The 22,794-nt window shown below is 33.2% G+C and overlaps 1 protein-coding gene across 1 annotated transcript in view; it reads left to right on the top strand.

Moving 5' to 3' along the window:
- The window catches only part of RasGAP1 (Ras GTPase activating protein 1), a 210,612-nt gene extending 196,104 nt beyond the window's left edge, over window positions 1-14,508 (top strand). Inside the window, exons 20-21 of the mRNA XM_090414179.1 lie at window positions 2,385-2,571; window positions 11,414-14,508. Of these exons, the coding sequence (XP_090270305.1) occupies window positions 2,385-2,571; window positions 11,414-11,471 (245 nt within the window). The 3' untranslated portion in view covers window positions 11,472-14,508. The remainder of the gene's footprint in view (window positions 1-2,384; window positions 2,572-11,413) is intronic.
- The last annotated feature ends 8,286 nt before the right edge of the window (window positions 14,509-22,794 follow it).

The raw sequence follows: 22,794 nt of genomic DNA, 5'->3' as shown, positions 1-22,794 counted from the left end.
GAATTGTGCTTGAGAATGGTTATAAGATTGGTTTTAAGGCATTGGTTATATAAGCTCTTGAAACTTCAGTCATCCGAGTACTAACTACAGGATTTTGTGAATGAAGAGGAACAGAATGTGTACTGTTATCAGCAAAGCTATAAATAGGATTGGACATCAGTGACAAAAGATATTGGTGTACAGAAGAAAGAGCATAATGTGAAGCAGAGAACCTTGGGGTCTTCAGCATTGAAAGAAAAATCTGAAGAGAAATCATTAATCATGACATGCAATGAACAATTAGAGGGAAACCTAGCAATCCACTCACAAATGATAGGAGAGAGACCATAAAGTGGGAAGCCTGAAAAAAAGGCTATAATGCCAGACTCAATTGAATGCCTTGGAAATATCAAGAGCGATCACATAAGAGTTTTCAAATCTTGCCATGGTCTGTATCCAAAATTTAAGCTTGTGAGGTCTGCTGTAGAAAAAGAATAATGGAATCCATATTAGTGATTGCTAATTAATCCAAGGGTCTCTAGGTAGTGAAGAAGCTGATTGTTGATAACCTTTTCCATCACTTTTGAGAGTATTAAGGTGAGGTCACTGCAACAGTAGTTTGATGGCTGACTTTTATCTTCCTTTTTGACTGGATGAAAGCTTGCTTTGATGCTATTGGGTAGATGTCAGATATAGGATAGCTTGTAAAGGTGATATAGGGTGGGTGTTAATTCTGGAGCACAAGCTCATAGTTCAACTGGAGGGATATGATCTGGGCTTGGAGGACTTATTAGTATCAAGGCTATTGAGTATTTTTCTGGTGTCCTTCTGCCCAAAGTCCAGAGAAGACATACTGAAGGTGGTTTGTGGAAGATCAGATGCTTGTTTAGATGTCTTTTGTCATCTAAACAAGTATCAGAGGGGAAGACTGATACAAAAGGTCTTCCTTATCTTTTAGAAATGTTGCTGTTATTCCATCATGATGAGAGAGAGAGAGAGATGGAAGCATAGTATGGCAGAAGTGTTACTCAATAGCCTTGGCAAGAGATGAGAAGGCTCTTCTACCATTTGAACAGAAAACAAGCTTAGTGCATTTGGCCCTTGCAAAGTCTCTTTTCAATTTGCTGATGGTTCTGCAGTTGTTACAAGCTGGGGTAGTTTAATTTGAGCCATTGAGTCTATTATGCTACATTTTTAGCTTGGACTACTTTAGCTCATTTGTTGGGGAACCAGGGTTTGGATAAGTAACAGAGATTTTGAGATGGAATGGGGAATAAAGACACTCATCCCAGCAAGAATAATTCATTTATTAAATTAGATTAACAAAAGTGCTTGGATCAGGACAGTAGCAACAATCATCAGACCATGAAAAAGAGGCATAGAAATTTAAAAAGTCTTACCTTATCAATTTGTGCCACTGTAGTGCCATAGGATATGAGGCTAGCTGGGAGAAGGATGATCTATAGAAAAAGAAACATGGACAAAGTTATGGTCAGAGTTGCCAAGAGGAGAGTGGTGTGTTTGGATGGAGAGGATTAAGAAAAGGTCCATGGTGTTGGGAGAATGATAGTAATTATCTGTAATTCTGGTAGGTAGATTAACAATTTGCATTACATCATTATTGACAGCAAACAAGCAAACTAAAGCCTTGTGAATATTATCTATACAAAAAAGAATTACTCTCTTCAAGTTTGATATACAATCATGTACTACTATAACTTAAAAACTGTAAGGGTTTCATTGGCATTTTGGCTGGAAACTACAACAGTAGTTAACTCCTTACCAAAATCTTGCAGATTTTATCGAAATAATAAAAGCTAGGAGCTTTATTGCCTATTAAAATCATTTATGTAATAGGTAATCATATTTGATTTGATTTCTACTTTTAAAACTACAAAATACTATAAGAAACTGTGTAGTGCTCCTCAGCACTATTCCGAACAGAACTATTCTGTCCTGTTGGTTTCAACAGCCAATCAGTATAAACATGAAGCAGAGTTAGGCTCCTGTGTATGTTATGGTGACATCCTTTTGCATCTGTGGTCATTGCAGCATAGCTCTTAGATATTGCTGTTATATCAGGAAGATGTAATTAAAAATGTAAAATATATACAAAACAAAATTTTGAGGAATAGATTTTGACAATCTGCTAGTAACAAATTTTTAATCATAGTTGTGAGCTAAAATAGCACTGCTATGGAATTTTTTAGTAGGTATGTCCATCATGTTATCGTAGTTATTATAATGAGTATACTTTATGTAAAAAAAATATATTTGAATCTAACGTTTTTTTTTTAAATTAAAATATAAATATTTCTGGATTACTTAGAAAGTGATATTGACAATATCTGTTTCTTTCTGTATTCAATTTTATTTTAAATCATTGGGTTCTTTCTATCTTTTAGATGCATGTGAGAGTCAAGCAGTATATACAGGAGATCATATATCTTTGTGCCATCCTGAGTTTGTCATTGAAGATTCACAGACTCTTTGGGAAACACTGAAAGCTGTTAAGAGCTGTGTTATTAGGCTAGAGCAAGACCACAAACAACATTTCACTAATATTTATAGGCAGACAAAATATGGCTCTGAGTAAGTACTCATCATTTCCTTATATGTACTCCTCAAGGAATGTACAGGATACTGTGATAGCACTACACAAGTACATTATTCATACGGTGATCTCAACTATCTGACCTTCATTTAACCAATCTGTCCAACTAGCAAATTGATTTTGTGCTGTGATCATATAATTATGGGATTACTGTAGTTTTTCTTATTAACAGATTTTCTTTTAAAATAAGTTAGGCATTGGTTAGGTCTCCAATGTTGTCAGGTCTTACATTTAGGTCTTCTAATAAGCTAACTGTGTCATTGAACTGGCATTGATTGTTTTTGTTCTGCTATCCTTTCTTCTTACATTCTATTTAAATGAACTGCCATCTTAGATTAGTTCTGCCACACATTCTTGAATGCTTGCGATGTCAAGTTCTTTTCTAATAGCTTCATTTTAATATTATTCTTTCATTGATGTCATCTATTCACTCTCCTAATTTTTTCCTGAACTCTCATATGATTAGTCTCTAGTCTTTGATTAAATGTTCACATTTCCAACCCAGATACATAAAGTAAAACTGGTTTGAACAGTATATAATTTAGTGACTAATTTCTCTCTCTTATTCCATATAAGCCATTCAGCTACTTCCACATCATACCAGCTTCTTTGTGTTGTATTATTTATTCCCTTGTTTTATTTGTTCTCTAGGTTCTTCATTGAGAATGCATTTAATCTTTTGAACATATGAGTATAATGCTATATTCATAAAGTAAAGAGTTGGATTTAATATATATATATTTTTTTTATTTATTTAATCAGATTTAATGTCCCTTCTCAATGAGCCTCTTCTCAAGTTGGTTGTGGAAATCTTACTTATAATATCCTGTGGAAAATTTTCTTTAATTCTCACTGTTTTCCTGTATATGGATGGGTTCTATGACAACTCTACTCTAATTGCCTGGAATTTGTCCTCTTACATACCCCTCTGAATTTTGCAGCATAGCTATAAAACTTTCATGCCTTCATATTTGACATTTTTGTCTGAATTTAATCTACTCCAGCTGTCTTTCTAGAGTGTTTAGAAATCTTTAAATTAAAGATACCAAGAAATTATATACTTGGTTTAATCTTTTATCCAAGTGTAAGCAAACAAAGTTTGCGGCTGAAGTATTTTCAGGACTGGGACAACTCGTGGTAAAGGTGGTAAGACTTCACATCACTTGCCTTGGTATCCCATAATGCAAAGCACATCTCCTTGCAGACATATATAATGCATAGCATTGAAAAGGTAATACTTGAAAACTCAGTACTGGAAATATTCTCTTGACTTCCTTTCTCTGGGTTGATTCCACTATTCTGTCATGGTTATTTCATTTACCAGTCTTTCAGAGTGATGACTCATGACATCCAGAATATCTTCAGTTCTTATGACACCTTTATCTCTGATTCCTTTTATAGTACTGTTTTCTCAAATAGCCTCCAGAATATTTTGCTATTGTATAATTACCCATCTTCCCATGACTTTCGTTTAGTTACTTTTACATGAAACTTAGCTTTCCTACATTTTCCTCTGTATTCTCTCAGGGCACTTAATGGCTTACTTTCTAGAAACTTCATCATCATCAAATTCCTGATACCCTCAGATGGTGTACAGTGTTTATTTTTTATTATTACGTCAGCTGCACCAATTATATCTCTGTAAAGATCATTATTTATACTTAATTGTTTAGTAAATATACACAAGAGTTCAATCTGATTGGTGCAATGACTGTTACCTCTATTATTTTAGAATCCAAGAAATGAATTGAATCAAGACCAAATAAAAAAATATATACATTTAATGAAACTAAAACGTTATATATATTTTAAATAAAATTACATAAATAACTACAAAACTAATTGGATTCAAGGCCTTCTAAAATAAGTCTTCACTTTAGAGATTTCCTTATCTTAAAAGAAGAAAATCATTCACTCTCTGACTCATTCTATTATTGTGTTGTATAATATATACTTAAACATGTCTATCAGACTGGACATTTTGTTTTCACAACAAATTTCTACAAACATGTGTTCATTAGAATCAGTTTCTTTGTTAGGCCTTTCTGAAAATATAAAACTACCTCTTCACTTCCACTGAATCCTTTTTTTTTTTTTAATTTTTTATTGGCATACATTATTTTTTCAGTCACCCTCCTGTTTCACTGGAGTATAATTAATCTTACCTCATGCAGTTCAATATGATACACAAATAACTTTTTACCAGAGAAAGAAATGGTTTCTTTTACTATTTCATAAATAAAAGTATCAAGGTAGAGTTCCTCATGTTAAGTCACTTTACAATTTCGGATTTTACTAATTCCATCGCTTTTTCCAATAAATTAATTAATAGATCTGGTGTCCTTTAGACAGAAGACGAAACTTTCATTTAGTATTTCTTCAAACTTTGAATTAGAACCTCTACTCAAATATCTTCTTTTATTTACTAATCACTTGTTGACAGTCTCAGCTCTTCCAATCTAAAGATTCTCAATGTTATTTTAAAAAATTAAAATTTTTTAAATAGCATTTTTAAATTTTAAATCTTCCTCTCTTTTTTTTTAACTTTCATGCAATATTCATTTGTCTCTTGCTCAGAATTAAATGGTGATTCTTCCTATTTCAAATCCTCTGCATTCTGGAAGAGTGTGATGATATCACTATCATCAATTACAGTATTTCTTTTTATTCTCTCCTTTTGAATTTATGCACATCTTTATGCTGGAGCATGATGTCAATATTGACTAGTTCATGTCCTGAGCAGAAATCCAACAGATGTTTTGAGTAATTTATTAATCAATTAATCTCTGGCTAAATGTCTTAGGATTGAAATTTTCATTTTTTTTTGATTACACAAAATTTCAGTGTGATTTGGCACATTGAAATTTTATGTGTAAGGATTTGCTGCAATTAATATGCAAAGATTAGTCTGCTAAGCAAGATTTTATTCCAGGATAGAATTTTTCAAATGAGCCCCTTGTGGATCTGGATTTGTGTATGTGTGTGGGGGGGGGGTTCTTCCTGCTGCTTAACATTAAAACTGGTTTGAAAGCTTTGTTAAATCCTTAAATAAGGAGAGTGAAGCTAAAATAAAATAAGGTGTTTATTAGCCCACCCCCCCAAATACAGACAATTAAGAAGGGCATAATTTTTAATAAACTAAATGCAGAATCATCTTGACAGTGAATCTGACTACACCATTAATATTATGGATGGAATGTTAAGATACTATAAATTCAAAAGTTATATGTCATTTAAGATGCATTTTCTTGATTCAGATCTTGATACTTTCTGATACAGCTTGGATGCAGTAAACAATAAGAACAGCAAAAAGTTCTTTCATGACATAACCACTATAAAAGACTAGTTCCAAGAAAGATCATATTCTAGTATGCTGCCTGAATATTGTTGGCTTCTTTCAGAGAATCTCTCAGAAGCTGCCTGCGAACAAAAATGATCTGCAAAATTTTTTAAAATTGTTACTGCTCTGTTATGCCACTACAGCAAATTTATGGAAAATCTCAACAAGCCTCCATAGATAGAATGTTATGCAGAAATAAATTCACCATCTGCTTTAGCAAACTAGTTCTATATCCCTATAAATTTGTTACGGTAAGAGTCAACTGTATTAATATTTTATATGTATGTATATATATTTTTAAGAACTGTATGTACAGATTTCCTTTAAAGATGGTGGATAAATACAAACATTTTGAAATTTGATTTGTTGTAGCTATGATATAATGGATAATGTTATCAGAAAAGATTAAAAACCATAAAAGAATTATTCAGAATCATTTGAAATATTATTATTATTATGTGACACCTCTAGGGAGTCCAAAGACTCATCGAGGGAGAGTGTGCCAACAGCATCAAAATATACAAAACATTTCAGAAAAAAATTTTATATCTGTAAATAGGCAGTGAAACAGTTTGTGTTAATTTAACTTAAAATGCAATCTCTGTCGCCTCACTTGTTCATTTGATCAAAAGGGACTATTTTGAAAAGACTACTTGGATATTGGTAATGTACATCATTGATGACATTCTTTGCTTTTTAAACTTTTTTTTTGTATGCTTTGGGAGATGGTGCTTTTCCACACTCGTTCTTTTTTTTTGCTTTCCTTGCTCAGTCTAAAAGATTCCAAAATTTGTTACAATGACATTAACAAACTTTATTTCATTACAGTATGCACTTGTAAAGACGAATCTTCGTCTTTAAAAAATGCAGCAACCAATATTATAAATAGCTTTGGAACTACTTGTCTAAGAAATGTCCTGGATTACTCCCGGGAAGACCACATGTCAGCACTGTTCAAAGAAACCAAATAAAATGGCTCAGCCACCAACTCAGACATCCACCCTCTGTACCCTTTGATGCTCTGGTCCTCTATGCCCCTACAGATGGAAAAAGAAAAAGAGGCAGACCCTGAACTCCATATTGGAAATACATCGGCAATATTCTCCCCGTTCCCCCCCCAACTCTCTGCATCAGAGATCTGTCAATCAGCATATGACAGAGAAGCCTGGTTTTCCTTCATGTCGTAACAACCTCCAAGTTCCATCTTAGTGTACACAGACTACTTATTTGTTTTGATTGGTTTCCCTATTTATAATTGTAAAATTATAAATAAATGATGATGATCTCAGTAATTATATACATTTTATAATTTTCATGTTGCTTTTCACAGAAATAGCATTGATGCTGTCAGTTCAACAGTTTCTTATCATTAATATGGCAGTTATTAATGGCAGCAGCTTTTGCAGTCCTTTTTTTTTTTTTTTTTTTTTTTTTTTTTTTTTTTTTTTTTTTTTTTTTGTAAAAGAGTAGGTGCTGGTACTCATTCTTTGCTAGCAAGAAAAATTTAAAATTAAAAGGATGTGAAAAGAAAATTAAAATGTTATTTACTGATACTGTTACCTCATAGTGTAATAATGTTTTTGGAATAAGAACAACAAATAAAGTATGTAACACACAGTTTATTAAGCACATATTTATTGTACAAGTGTATAAAACATAAGTAAAATGTATATGATAATTTTTTATTAAGTTTTTATCTAACATAATATGTCAACTTCTTTCTTTACTATTTGTGTCTATTACTGAATGACATTTCCTAAGTAGCCACAAATCAACATATTTTGCTTGATTAAAGCATGTAGTAGTAGACATACAGTTTTAACAAATAGTAACAAAGAAATTTTTTTGTCTTTAAGGGTTTTTGTCTTGGGTTAATGTTTAGATTCATTTGTTAAAATCCTCATTTACATTTTGAAATTGGTATTGTACTCAGTATTCATCAAATGCTTCAATTTTTCTGAAAAATTGAAGCATTTGTTGAACTCAATTTAGTATATCTGAAGTCCATGAATTGTATCTTTCATTTAACTGAAGCCTAATTGGTAATGCTCTAACTTCACTCTTTCCAGATGTCACACAAAAGTTAATATCTTTACGCCAATGTTTCCTATCAAGTACTTGAGCCAACACTGCTACAGTAGTTTTACTATCCAATGGCCTGCTTTCTAGTGATTCAAAGTTTTGTAGAAATCTTTTTGAATTGATTGGAGAATAATTTCTACAATTTGTCCTTTGAAATGAGGCCCCTCAAAATCATAGGTTTTCAATGGCTTTTTCATTCTGGTGTGGATAATGTATGGCCTCCCTCAATGAGTCCTTAACTTCCTGGAAGTCTCAGATAATAATATAATATAGAGAAATTATATGTAAAGGAATTATATCATCCTTTGCAACCAAGTCCCATTAAAGCCAATAATTTTTAATCACTTTGAGATATGTCACTGTCAAAAACTATTTGATTATCAGTAACTATTTTAGTCAGGAATAAAATGTACCTACATATATGAGGTGTGGCTATTAAATAATGAGACAAGGTACGCTGTGAATCGTATACTCGTAGAAGTGGGATGTGCTTGCGCCGTGAATGACCTTGAAGGGTCTAGAAGCAGTTGAGATAATCATTGTTCGCTGTTGCTCGTGGTTAGTCTGTAGACAGTTATAAAAGAAACACGTGTGAAGTCGCTTTGCTTAATGTTTAATGTTGAACTCAAGCAGCGCATTAATCTCAAATTCTTTGTGAAATTCAAGATCATCACATGTGATAAGACGTGGATTTTCCAGTATGATCCAGAAACAAAGAGATAATCGATGCACTGGAAAACTCCCATGTCACCGAGAATAAAAAAAGCAAGAATAAGTAAGTCAAAAAACGGAAGGCAATGCTGATTTTTTTTTTTTTTATATATCAATGGTGTGGTAATGGTTGAATGGGTACCAGAGGGTCAGACAGTTAACCAACATTATTACCTTGAGGTTCTGGCCAAGCTGAGAGATCAAGCGAGGAAGAAGAGACTCCATCTGTGGAAGAATAACACTTGGATTCTGTATCAGGACAACGTTCAAGCCCACATTGCACTGTTTGTAAAAGCAGTATCTAGCTGATAAGAAGATCCCAGTGTTGGACCATCCACCTTACTTGTTGGACCTAGCTCCATGCGACTTTTACCTTTTCCAAAGTTGAAATCCACATTGAAGGGCACCCATTTTCAGTCAGTGGATGAGGTAAAGGAGAAAACGGCAGTGCTACTGAAGCAGATAACACCTGATGACTTGCAGCACTGCTTCCAACAGTAGAAAATTCGTATGCAACAGTGTATAGAATTAGAAAACTCCATAGGCTCCTTAAGAAGGTCACTTCTTGGCCTGTGGAGATTACCAACAGACTAAAACCATATAACTCTAGACCCCCCCCCCTGCATATATGGGCTCCCAAAAATACATAAAGAAAATGTGCCATTACGTCTCATAGTGGATGGCATTGATTCCCCCACTTAAAAACTAGCCAAGCATTTAGCCAAAGCGCTCTCACACTATACTGGCAGCACACCATCACAGATAAAAAAACTCAGCCCACTTCAAAGCCAGAATAGAAAACCTTACACTCCAACATAATGACATAATGGTCAGTTTTGACGTCTCCTCCTTATTCACAAATGTCCCTCCTCAAAGAAACCTTAGAGCTAATCCAAGCTAAATTTCCTCCTGGTATCTCAGCCCTATTTCAGTTTACAATGAACTTAGGCTATTTCGTTTGGCAGGAAAAATTCTACAAACAGATAGAGGGGACAGCCATGGGTTCACCACTTTCCCCACCCTTGGCCAACTTCTTTATGGAGACTTTTGAAGAGAAAGCCTTAAACTCAGCCCAACAAAAACCTACCATGTGGCTTCGCTACGTTGATGATGTGTTTGCTATTTGGCCACATGGTCCGGATTCACTCCTCTCCTTCCTAACACACTTAAACAACCAACGCCCTAGAATCAAGTTCACCCTGGAAAAAGAGAAAAACAATAACCTCCCCTTCCTAGACACACTAGTCACCCGCCAACCTGATGGAACCTTGATTTTCTCAGTTTATAGAAAACCCACCCATACAGGCATTCACCAACATTCCCATCACCCCCCCCCCCCTCACAACAATATGGAGTTATTAAGACACTATTCAACAGGGCAGAAATATTCTGTTCAAATAATCAAGCCCTAACCACTGAACTAAATCACATCCGTGACACTTTCTCAGCCAATGGCTACCCCCCCCCAAAAAAAAAAAAATCCAAAAAATGCTTAAACCAGTTATCCACCCCCCCCCCCTCACAAAAAAGATTACTCTAAATCCATCACCATTCCCTACATCCGAGGCACCTCGGAAAAAATCAACAAAATCTTAAAAAAACACGACTTGACCACTTGTTACAGACCATATAGAAAATTGGCATCCCTTATCCGCTCCATTAAAGACCAACCATTTCCCCTAGACCTACCTGGCGTATACCAGGTCCCTTGCAGCTGTAAATTGTTCTACTTTGACCAAACAAGCAGAACACAAGGATTACATCCGATTTCACCAGTACAGCCGCTCTGGGCTTGCAGACCACTCTCTGGATACTCGCTACAGAATAAGATGGAAGAAAGCCACAGTAATACACCGCAGCAAATTCAAATATGAAAGACTATTCATGGAATCAGCCTCAGCCCTTAGGAACATGCCAAACCTCAACAAATTTGGATGCATGAGACTGCCCCAAATTTGGGAAACATTTATTAGAAGAACTTCAGCCCAAAGGCCAAGAACTACCAATATAGCCCACCAGGGGGCATCATCAGGACTTTAGGAAAACGGTATCTTCCTCGCTTCGTTTCTCATTTTGCTGTTATGTAGTACTTGCGTGCACTTTCTTTGTATTAAGTTCCCAAGAAGATGGCAACGTGACGTTTGCCGAAATATCGGAAAGTATATATTAAAGTTTATTTAATTTATATTTCTAGTGTACGTTGTCAATTCCTTAATTATTAGTTATCATGTTTAACCAGCATATAAGCCTCTCTACAAGAAATAGTTATTGCTTATTTGGAAAAAATAAAAATCCTGTTATTTCTATATTGTTTTTTCTTGAAGCGTATATATATATATATATATATATATATATATAATAATTTTCTACCATTTATGGAATTTGACCTTTGGGAAAATATGCCTGTATTCAATAGGCTTGGACTTTTAAAAAAAATGGTGCATTATATAACCCAATTATAATTAATCTGTAAATGCTTTATATTGAATGTGTCGGCTTGAGCAGAACTAAATAAATTACTTCAGCTTTTAATTTTTTTTTATAATATTCATTATTTAATCTTGTTGAATTATCATTTTTAAAGAAATCAATATTTTAAATTTGATTTTTGTTGTATAAATTTTTGTATGTTTTCTTCCTAACTGTATTAAGTTTTATAATCCTTTTTTTTTTTCTTTCTATTTCAGACAAGCCCCTATAGGAGATGATAATTATCTGATGATGATTGCTCGACATGCAAAATGATCATCAGAACTAGAAAATAAAACAATGATCTCATTTGTTTACTTTTTTTAATGTTAATATTAGCAAATTTTAAAAAGAGAGTTGCATAAACTCTTAAAATATGAACTATTTCTGTTTGGTTGTTTATTGTCCATCCAAGCAGGTATTATGTGATTTTTCTATATTAATATATGCTTTTTTTTTCCCCCTGTATAATAACGTTCCTCTTGAACACTTGTTGAGATTAACTAAATATTATCTCTAGGAGATTATGTAAAGATTTGTACTCATTCAGTGGACCACGTAGAATCATCAAATAAGAGCACATTCCACAAATTAGCTTTAATTTAACATCTGACCATAATGTATCTAATCACCTAACAGCAAAGAAATCACCTGTATTTGTGACATAACAGGGTTGTGTGTCAACTTGCATTTGTGGGTTGCTGCTTTTTTGATATGTTTTAAGCCAGTTAGAATATACTTTGTTTGTTTATATTTTCTTTGAATTAAGTCCATGTGTTGAGTGAGTTTTTAATTCTAACATCTGAGTAGTTGCTATTGTTATTATTTATGTATACTGTGATAATAATGAATTTGGAAGTACCTGCAAACACTTGGTACCATTTTTAAAGCCATTTGATATTTTATGCTCTGAAAATAGTATTAAGATATGTTACCTCATTGAATTGAACTTTATGTCAGTATTGCTACTGCACAAAGGATGAAAAAATCTTCACGCAGTACTGGAAAATCAGGTTCAAAATTGTTAAGTGTCACAATTCCCCCCCCCCTCGTTTTTTGGAGTGCTAATCAACTGTATAAAATCACCAAAAACTTGTTTGCTATTCAGTGATGTTCTTCACAGCCACCATATTTAAATTTTTGTTTTATTCCTTCATCTTAGCTGTTTAAAAATCTCATTCCTGATACTTTATTTCCTCTCCCCTCCATATTTGTAAATCAGTATTAAGTGAAGAAAAATGTAATTTTTTTTTACATTTTTTTTTTATTATGTAAGTAAACAGCTGTTTACAGTTGTTTATGTACAATAATGTATTTCATTATAAATTAATATGCTTCAATTTTTGGAAGAAATTAAGGAATGGAGAATAATTTATGATTAAGCATTTTCTATTAAAAAATTAACAGTGCTACTATTAATTTTGGAGAAATGCTGTTATTCTCCCCTGCGTTTATTTTATTAGCCCTGCTTTTCTGCTGCTTGTGTATGTATTTTCCTCCCTTCTCTAGATCAAATATTAGTTTTTCTTTCTGTAATTGAAGTGAAAATAAATTTAACAGCATGATCAATTTCTGCAAACTCATAAATTTATTATTAACATGTTCTCTGTGGAAGTTAATAATAAAAACTTCCAAAACTTGTCTAGTTATGATTGTAATTTTTATTAACAAGTTATTCCATCATTGCACATTTATTATTGGATATATTTTTGTTTCACAAATAGGAAAAAACAACAACAAAAAAATTAAATGTTTGTATCTGACTCAAATAATTCTATTCCTGCTTAAACTGTTATTTCTTATTTATACAGTTTGGCTACTGCAAATTATGATAATTAGGGATCTGTTTTTAAAGATATATTATCAGACATGGATAATTTTGTTGGTTCTGTGAGTTTTTAAAAATTCTATTATCTTTTAAGTTTGTAAAAATTGCCACACTTAAAATAGTGCTCCAAAATTGTCATTTAATATTTAGCTTAATGGCATTTATATGCTCTTCTCTTCACATCTGTTTGTTGCTTTCTCTCTCTCTCTGTAAATGTGATAAAATTTTTTCTTGTTAGCAAGTTATTTAATGGTCTTCATCTTCATATGTTTATATGAAATAATGCATAAAAATAGCTCCTAAAAATCATTGGCCATAAGTTTCTTTTTTCCCCACAAATCATATCCATTTTCAAAGTATTTTTATGTTTGTAATTTTTCATCAAAGCTGTTAGCTATGGAGATGTGTATTTCTTATACAAATTATTAGGCTATGATAAAGAAGTCTCTTCATATATGGCATGTCTCCTTTTTTGTTTGATATCCCCTCTGTGAAACTCGCAGTATTTTCATTTGATGGTATAATAAGTTTTTTTTTGTTCCATCACAAGTTTTTTTAGAAGTAGTCTCCAATTCTTTGTCAGTCTAGCATTCATCAACTTGTTCTTTAATGTTGACTCATTTCTAAGGTTAAGCAGTATAGTAATAGTTACTATATAATATTAATAGTGTTTTAATATTTCTTTATTAAAAGGTATTGATGTTTTGAGACACAAATCTAAACCTGAAAGTAATTTTAATGTAAGGTTAATTAGCTAACTTAATTTTCTTTTAGTTTGCAAAAAATTTAAAAAAAATGATTAAATGGCTGGTTCATTTCATTTAAAGATGTGTTTATTTATTGACCAAGAGTTTTAATTATTTGAAGGAAAGTCACTTGTTAGCTGTCACAAATTATGCAAAATCTTGCATACATATTTTCAATATTTACAAATTGCAGTATGAAACATATGTTTGTCATGTTGGTTTCTTCATTCTTGATTTTATAATAATAATAATAAAAAAATGCTTGTTGTATGTGCATGTTGTGTAACTCCAGTTGGCACAATTATTAAATTGTTTGCAAATTATAAACATTGTTTTACCTATTGTAAATATTTGCTTAAATGTAAAACACTGTTGCAAAAGTATTTTTAAAGAGATTTTGTTTAATTGCCAGATGAAAATTGTCTTTTACTGACAGTGTAGCAGTTGAAATGTTATATAGTTTACTTGGTTGTATCTATAGTGCCACTGTCTTTAATTTTAGTTTCTTTGTCAGATATTTAAGTCAGAGTAATGTTATGTTACACACCACCGGTGAGTCATCTGAATGATTGTTTATATATATGATGTTAACAAAGATCATTGCTGTTACTAAATTGTACATCTTTTCTGTATTGTAAATATTTATTGTAATATCATGAGTTAATATTAAGTCCCATCGAATTATACTCACCTTGTACAGCATTATAATAGGATTATTAAATTCTTTTTCTGAACTAGTTTTGACAACTTTGGTTTGGTGTTAGTCATGACTTTATTTACATGCATATAGATGCTCATATCTATCTTCACACAGTGCCTCCATTCCACCCCGAATATATTTTTGTCTGTTAGGTACTTGTGTTCTCTAACAGTTTGGGTTTATACTCCTACAAAATAATTAAAGTTCCTGAAAGGAGTTACGTTGCTTGCTACTTACATGTGAGACCAGCTAACTCCCTCAGTTGAAAAAAAAAGCCTCTTTTATAAGAGGCTTTTTTTGGAAGATATCTCTAGATAGATAGTCATTTTCCAACTGAAGGGTGCATGTTGCATCAATTATGACTTGGCTGTAGAAGTGATCCTTTTGAATTGCTCTGTTGGTGAGACCTATGTTTCAGTTCTTTCGACGATATTCAAAAGCATTATGACTTTTCAAAGGTGTTAGCTGGTATGATATGGGGTTGTTTCACTTTTTAACCTTTTATCCAGTCAGGCAGGGTACGCATGATCGAGTATACTGTTCCAGTCCTATCCTATTAGTGGTCGTAACAGGCACTTAAGCACCTACGACTTTTCCAAGTGTTTGCAACCATAACTCGAGGATAAGATGGTTAGCTCTATGCCTCCTGGTGTGTCCCATGTCTGTAAATGTGTGTGTGTTCACGGGGCTGGTTTTCCTGTTCTGGAGGATGAAATACTCAAGTTTCCAGGTGGAAAAAAAACCCTACCTCCATATGAGACCAGCTAACTCACCTTTCATCAAAAGAGACCACATAAAGGTTCCTTGCATCACTGACAGGAATTGAGCTCGGGTCTTTCCGACCAAAGGGTTTTGTCTATACTGAATGAGCTACAGAGGCTCACTGTTCCAGTAGCCTTTAATTCTGCTGTAAATAACCAAACTGAAGTGATTTTGTAATAAGCATTTATGAATTGTGTCATTTTTCAGTGCTATGATTCATGCAAATATGGTGATATCACACTCCCGTGAAAAATCATACGCATTCAATATTATAATATACTTCTGACTGAAGAGTCACCCTTCCAGAAATATTGTTTATTAAACTTGTTAGTCAGTAGTAGTAGGAGAGGTATGTTGTATCATTAATGTATTCGACTTTTGTTAAATGATTTTTTTTTTTAATGTGGCTTGCATACATCTTCTGAATCAATATTAATAATTTGAAAAGAATGGCATCTGCACTTTGGCTATTTATTTTAGCTGATCATGGATGAAATGTATATAAAGATTAAAATATATATCAAATCTTAAATAGCAAGCTAATGAAATATTCCGAAAACCTTATTTTAGAAGTACAAAATGGATTTAGAAAAGGACGATCATGTATAGACCTAAATTTCTTCCTAAATTTCTCTATTATTAATTTTGCCTAAAATTAATAATAGAGAAAAGAAGAGAATACAATTTAGAAACACATATTGCATTTATTGACTTTGAAAATGCATTTGACAAAGTTAAAAAGAAAGACAAATACCAAATAATATCCTAAAAGCTGTCACAAGTATATATGAAAATAATCAAATATAAATAAGATTAAATCAAGAGCTATCATATACGAGAGAGATAAACCAAGGGGTCTGACAGGGTTGTTCCCCCCTCAGCAACTCTTTTTAATATCTATTTAAATGAAATAATAAAATGGAATAAAAATTTACATCAAGGAATTAAACTTTCTCCTACAGTGAACTTAAACATTCTCCTTTTTGCTGACAACCCAAATAATAATTACAAATTCTGAAGATAACTTACAGAAAGCTATTTTAGATCTAAATGAGATATCCAAAGATTATGGTATGATAATATCAACAGAAAAATCAAAAACTATGGCCTTTAAAGGACAAGATCCAGCAAGAACAAAAATAGTAATAGATAACAAGATCTTAGAACAGGTGAATTCATTTAACTACCTAGGATGTATGATCACATATGAAAATGAAAAAGATATAAACGTAAAAATTGCAAAATATTTAAAAATAACAGGTATAATTAACTCTATATTTAAACCAAACCTAGTTCAAAAACAAACCAGACTAAAAGTATACAATACATTAGCCCTACTAGTCTTAATGTATGGAAGCGAAATCTGGACAATAAAACAAAAAGACAAAGATTAACAACAGCAGAAATGAAGTTTATGAAAAAAACTGCAAAGTATACCATGTTTGATCACAAAAGAAATGAAGATATTATGAAAGAACTAAACCAAGAACCAGTAATAGAAAAAATTAAAAAATATAAACATAAATGGATGGAACACGTTCAAAGAATGAAAACAGAAAGATTACCAAAACAAGCTTTAAAGTACAAGCCATTAGGAAAAAGAAAACCAGGACGTCCTCTTAAACGATTCAACGATGACATAAGGCCGGAACAGGCCATTTGTTGACTAGCGCGATTTTTTGTTAATATCGCACCAATCATATGCTCGTCTTTATAGATGCATTATCTCTACAGGCCTACCAAGGCCTAAATCCTTGATATGCATGCTGATGGATGAAATGTGGGGTTAGAGCAAAGTCATTTGCAAATCAGAAACAAAACACTGGCCAGTTCCCTTCAAAGTTTTGTGGCTACTTCTCGTAGATAAGCGAATCTGAGCTGCTGAATTTTTTTACATTGCATTGCAGAAATTGTTCATATTGTACACAAGAATTAACTAGTAAGTGTTGAATGGAAAATAGTTAAGTAGTATAGTATATTAATAAGAAAAATTTATAAGAAAACCTAGGAGGAAAATGGAATTTGGGTAAGAAGTTTGACTATGTGTGATGGAGATATGTCGAGTTATGCCAACTACATGAAGTGCAAAGAAAGTGAAAGTAATATATTAGATTGATTTGTAACTGCTAAGAATTAGCCCAATTACAACATATTGCTGATAGTAACCAATAAGTCCAATAACACAAGTTTCACTGCAGAAAATTGTGGAGGGGTAAGAGAATTCAGTCATTAAAAATTAAAAACAGTCTAAAAGACCACAAGAGAATTTTCTGGCACTTATATATATTATTATGTGACACCTCTGGGGAGTCCAAGGACTCATCGAGGGAGGGCAACTCTCAGTCGCCCGCTACACCAAACCTCGTCATCTACACCAATGCCATCTACCGCCCACCACCACTAGTATTTTAACAGACAATCGCGAACATCCATGCTAACGCATGGATTCGAACCCGCAGCCTTTTGGCTGGAGAGCGGATACGTTAACTACTTGGCCAACCAGACCGGCTAACTAATAATATTAACTACAAAGTAATGAGTTTAAAAGGCTTGATTACACCATAGATTCCTCGCTATCAAATCCGGATGATGTGCTATGAAGCAATCAGGCAAAGCGACTGGGAGAAAGTACACAATTTACATATGAAATATGACTAACGCATTATCTTGGTTTCATAAGATAGTGCCATATGGGCCTCACAGTCATTTTATCATCATACACTAAAGAAATAAATATAGAGTAATACACTAATTGGTTTTTAAATAGGTTATGCTCTGCACGTAATTGTAGATTTATTAATTATGGGATCAGTATTAAAAAGCGGAAGTAGTTAGGTAGCGATGGTATCACTGATGGATCCATTGAATTCAGCAAAATCCGTTTTACAAAAGGCTTAAAAAATGACCACTAAGAGTATTAATGGCAAGTCAATGGATATAGATATGAAGGACATTCTAAGTAACACTAACGTTAGAGGAACAACAATTTTAATCCCGCATATTAATAGGGAATTGTGAGTCAACAATGAGATTCACAATATCCAAGTGTCTAATAGGAAGTATAATGCCAGAAGAAACATCATCATCATCAAATTCCTGCCAATGTACCCTCAAGGGGTGTAAAGGATATGATAGTACTACATGGAAAATTTACATCATTCTAACTTCATATCTACAATTTTCCTCCAAATCACTCTGTTACTTGTCAAGACTTCAACATTATCATATCTTATATTCTATCCTCTAAAGCACTTTGTACCGTATCAATTCACCTATATCTTGGTCTTCTTCTGGATCATTTTGCTGCCAACCTGGCAGAGAACATTTGTTGTGCTAATCTTTCCTCGCCCATTCTGTTTAAGTGACCATACCACCTGAGATTAGCTCTGCTAACGCATTCCTGGACTGACAATATCAAGGTCTTTCCTAATATCCTCGTTTATAATATGATATTGCCATTGATGCCATCTGTTCACGCCTCTAATCTTTCTCAGGACTCTCATATCTGCGGTCTCTAGTCTTTGGTCAAGTGTTTTACTTCTGACCCAGCTCTCAGATCCATAAGCTAAAACTGTTTGAACACTGTCTTGTATACAGCTAATTTAGTGTTCAGACTAATTTCTCTCTTATTCCATATGAATTTATTCAATTGACTTTCCATATGAATTTATTCAATTGACTTCCAATCCATACCAGCTTTGTTGATTCTGTTGTCTATTTCCACATTTAATTTACCATCTTCAGTGAAAATCGTGCCTAAGTAGCTGAAATGTTTTACTTGTTCTACAGGTTCTCCGTTCACAATGCAGTTGACATTTTCAATGATTCTGCCTATTTTCATTATCTTTGTCCTGTTATTGCTGGCCTTCATACCATATCTATTACAACAGTTATTCAATTTAGTCAGGGAATCTTGCAGACTTCCAGCAAATTTATTTAGAAGTATAACATCGTCCGCATAAAGCAAACTTTATGCGGACGATGTCTTCTTTTTGCTTTATGTGTTCTTTGCCAGAAGAAACTGAATAGGTAAAAGGAGATGATGTATTATTGCTTATCAAAGAAGTTTGGCCTGTCATATCGATGATACATTGAATTCCTGTTTCGAAGAGTAATTTGAGACAGTAGCACATAAAATAAGTGTGGTCTGGTTGGGAGTATGTTACCATATCAGAGGAAGTAACACAGTGCCGTAACAAGGGCATGGCGAAAGAGGCGCAACTAGGTTTGGGGACGCAAAATGTAAAAAATAAAAATAACAAATAGATATAAAAGTCCGCCATTTTATATCGTATTTTTAAATTTCGGCAATACGCCGCTTTAGACATACAAATTCTGCAACAGCGGAATTCCGCTACATTTGGTAACACCGGTGAGTTCCAATTCGTCTCGAGTTAGATGGCAACGACAGCGCCTAATATCACGACTTCAACCACTTGAACATTTCTTTGCAATTGTTCTCGATTTTGTCTTAAGTAAATTGTTCCGTCGCACCATTAGCTATTAATAAATGTATTTTCCCATATTATGATTTTGTAGAATTTTGCATCTCCAAATTCTCGTCTAATCCTAAATATTTGCGTAGATAATCTAATACATTCTTCCGTTATCCTCCTAATGTGTCTATCTGCCCATCTCAAGTTTATTACCTTCCATATTATACTTTTAATCTCTTTATGACCTCCTTCGATATCATTCCATCTACCTGATTCCCTCGTTTCGTGACCCACCCACAAAAATTATTCGACAGCCCTTATTTAACCCCATCAAACCCAGGATCCAATGAAAATCACAATCTTCCCACCCTCAATATTTCCATTCGTCTCTACTTTTTGTAGATAAGAGAATTTCAAAAACCATGTAATTATTATTAGTCTTGTTGTCATTCATAAGATCAGTAGTGTTGTTGCTGTGTCGTAATTATTGTTAGATATATTCGCTTTTTTTTTTGTGGAACAAAACATACTGGAAAAGACAGATAAGTTTGTTTATATACAACATACTAGCATACTGAGCTAGTACTATAAATAATTATATGAATAAAAACACAAATTTAAATTAAAATACATTTCTAGGGTAATATGCCACCGAAAAAATCTTCCGGTGCACAGTTTAAAAAAATAAGAGACAGAAGATCGAAAATATAAAGAAAAATATAACTCCAATTGATATTTTTATTAAAAAATCATCTACACCTCTAGTTCATTCAAGCTTAACAACTGAATTAAATCTGCCTTCTACAAGTACTTTTCTCTTCTGTTTCAATTTCACATGAAACATGACTACAAGTAGTCATGTTTCATGTAAAATTGAAACAGAAGAGAAAAGTATAATTGAACATCAAAACCAGGAAATCGAGAAGCAATGTAATAATGATAATCATATGGTGGATGTTAAATTGGAAAATATTGATAATGCAAAAATAATAGATTTTAATGATCCCACAACATGGCACATAACCAATAGTAACATACAAATATTTGTTCAACATGGACCCAAGTTGTGCGATAATATGAGTGTTTATCCTGATACAGAAAATCGGCATTTTGATAAAAAAAGATGGTTTGTAAAAACCATGTGAAATTGGTTGATGTATTGCAAGAGAAAAGATGCACTGTTCTGTTTTCCATGTATTATTTTTGGAAAAAATCAGAATGTATGGACCACTGCATAGTTTCGAAACTGGCAGCATTTGAATCCTATGTTACCATGTCATCAATCATGAAAATTTATTATATCATAAAAAAAAATTACTTCGAATGGAAAACTTTCGAATCAAAAATTAAGAAAGGTGGTTTTATAGACGATCAATTACAAGAAGCAATTTTAAAAGAAAAAGAAAAGTGGAGGCACATTTTAAAAGTTATTTTGGATGTCAGTCTGCACTACGTAAAAAATAATGACGCTTTGAGAGGAACTTGTAAAAAAATTGGTCATCCCGAATGTGGAAAATTTTTGAACACAATAGAATTAATTAGTCATTACGATCCTATTATTGCGCAACATATTGAAAGTCATAAGAAAAATCAAGTTAATTATTTCTCTCCTATAATACAAAATGATATAATTAATATAGTTGCTTCTAAAATTAGACATTATTTTAAATATTCAAAAAGCAAAATATTTTTCTATTTTATTTGATAGCACACCTGACACTTCTCACCAGGAACAGATAACTCAAATTTTGCGCTATGTTAACAGTATCTCCATGGAGTCCTAAGAAACTAACCATTATTAACAGTGCCTATCATACTTCTCCTAAAACTGATTCACGAACGAAGAACTGGCAATCCATTCCACTCATTCGCCACAATTGTAAAAAAAAAGCTAGATCTCGCATTCTTGCTAACTGAAACTTTACTCAACTTCCATTGATGATCTCTTGTTCTATCCACCTACCATATATACTGAAGAAGTTTCATCTCCATTCTATAAAACCCTTTTAGCAGCCTGAATGTGTCTATCATGTCACCTCTCTTATCTGCCAATTTTTGTAACCCACAAATCTTCAATCTATCCTCGTAAGAAACATTCCACATTCCCGCAACCATGTTGGGCACTTGTCTCTGAATCCTTTCTGCCACCTTCACATCTCCAAGAAACGCAAGTGACCAAATCTGAGCACGATAGTCCAGACAATGATAGTTCATGTGTATGTATTAGAGTCATAAAGAAAAATAATGACTTCTCTGTCTCTACTAGTCAGGGTATTTTTCAGTCCAAGCATTCTTCTGAATTGTTTTGCAATATGAACTTTAGTCAGTGGTGTAGCTAGAGCTTGTGTCGCCCGGGGCGGTCCCCGAGTTTGCCACCCCTCTCAATACACATCAAAAATACTACAAAAAGTCAAAACGACGTATAAGGGAAATATATTAAAACACTATGTTTATTTTTGAAGTAAAACTTTAATTTCAACATTCTAAAATGTTATTTTTCTTGCTTTTCTGTTAGCAAAATCATCGATGACATTGGCGAAGTCTACTTCATAGCTCTCGTAGGTAATTCTTAATCAATTTTATTTAGAAAAACTTCTCTCACAACTAGCAACACTTACAGCAATTCTGAGGAAAATTCGCAGGAGTATTACAATATTTAGAAATGAGTTCTCGGGACTGTATTTTGGAATTAACTGTAAAAGTTCAAAAAGGTTCAAAGTGTCTCCCGTGGCGGACCTCCCCCTCCGCCCTCCCCTAGCTACGCGTCTGACTTTAGTTCCGTATCAATCGTAACTCCCAGATCCCTGGCCTCATCAATTTCCAGCAACTAAACCCCATTAATAAAATACAACAGACTGAAACTTTTTCAATTCAAAGTGCATTATCAACATCAACTAGATTCTAGATACTTGATGTACACTATCTAGATAGTGTACATCAACTGCACACTATCTACCACTTATTACACGTTACTTTTGTTAATGTGCGTTCTCTAGCCGATTTACCTGTTTGCGGGAAGGAAAACTTTAGTTTAATGGAGAAAAATTTAATATAATTAAAACCTCAAATATTATTAAAAACTTAATTTTAATACAAAGTAGAAAAATGCCACTTTTTCTAAAAACAA

This window comes from Typopeltis vanoorti, chromosome 24, assembly GCF_054136105.1.
Source record: "Typopeltis vanoorti isolate ZY-2024b chromosome 24, IOZ_Tvanoo_1.0, whole genome shotgun sequence".
Classification (NCBI taxonomy): Eukaryota; Metazoa; Arthropoda; class Arachnida; order Uropygi; family Thelyphonidae; genus Typopeltis; species Typopeltis vanoorti.
Note: the sequence above shows the minus strand (reverse complement) of the source record. Positions and strands in the feature narration are given on the sequence as shown.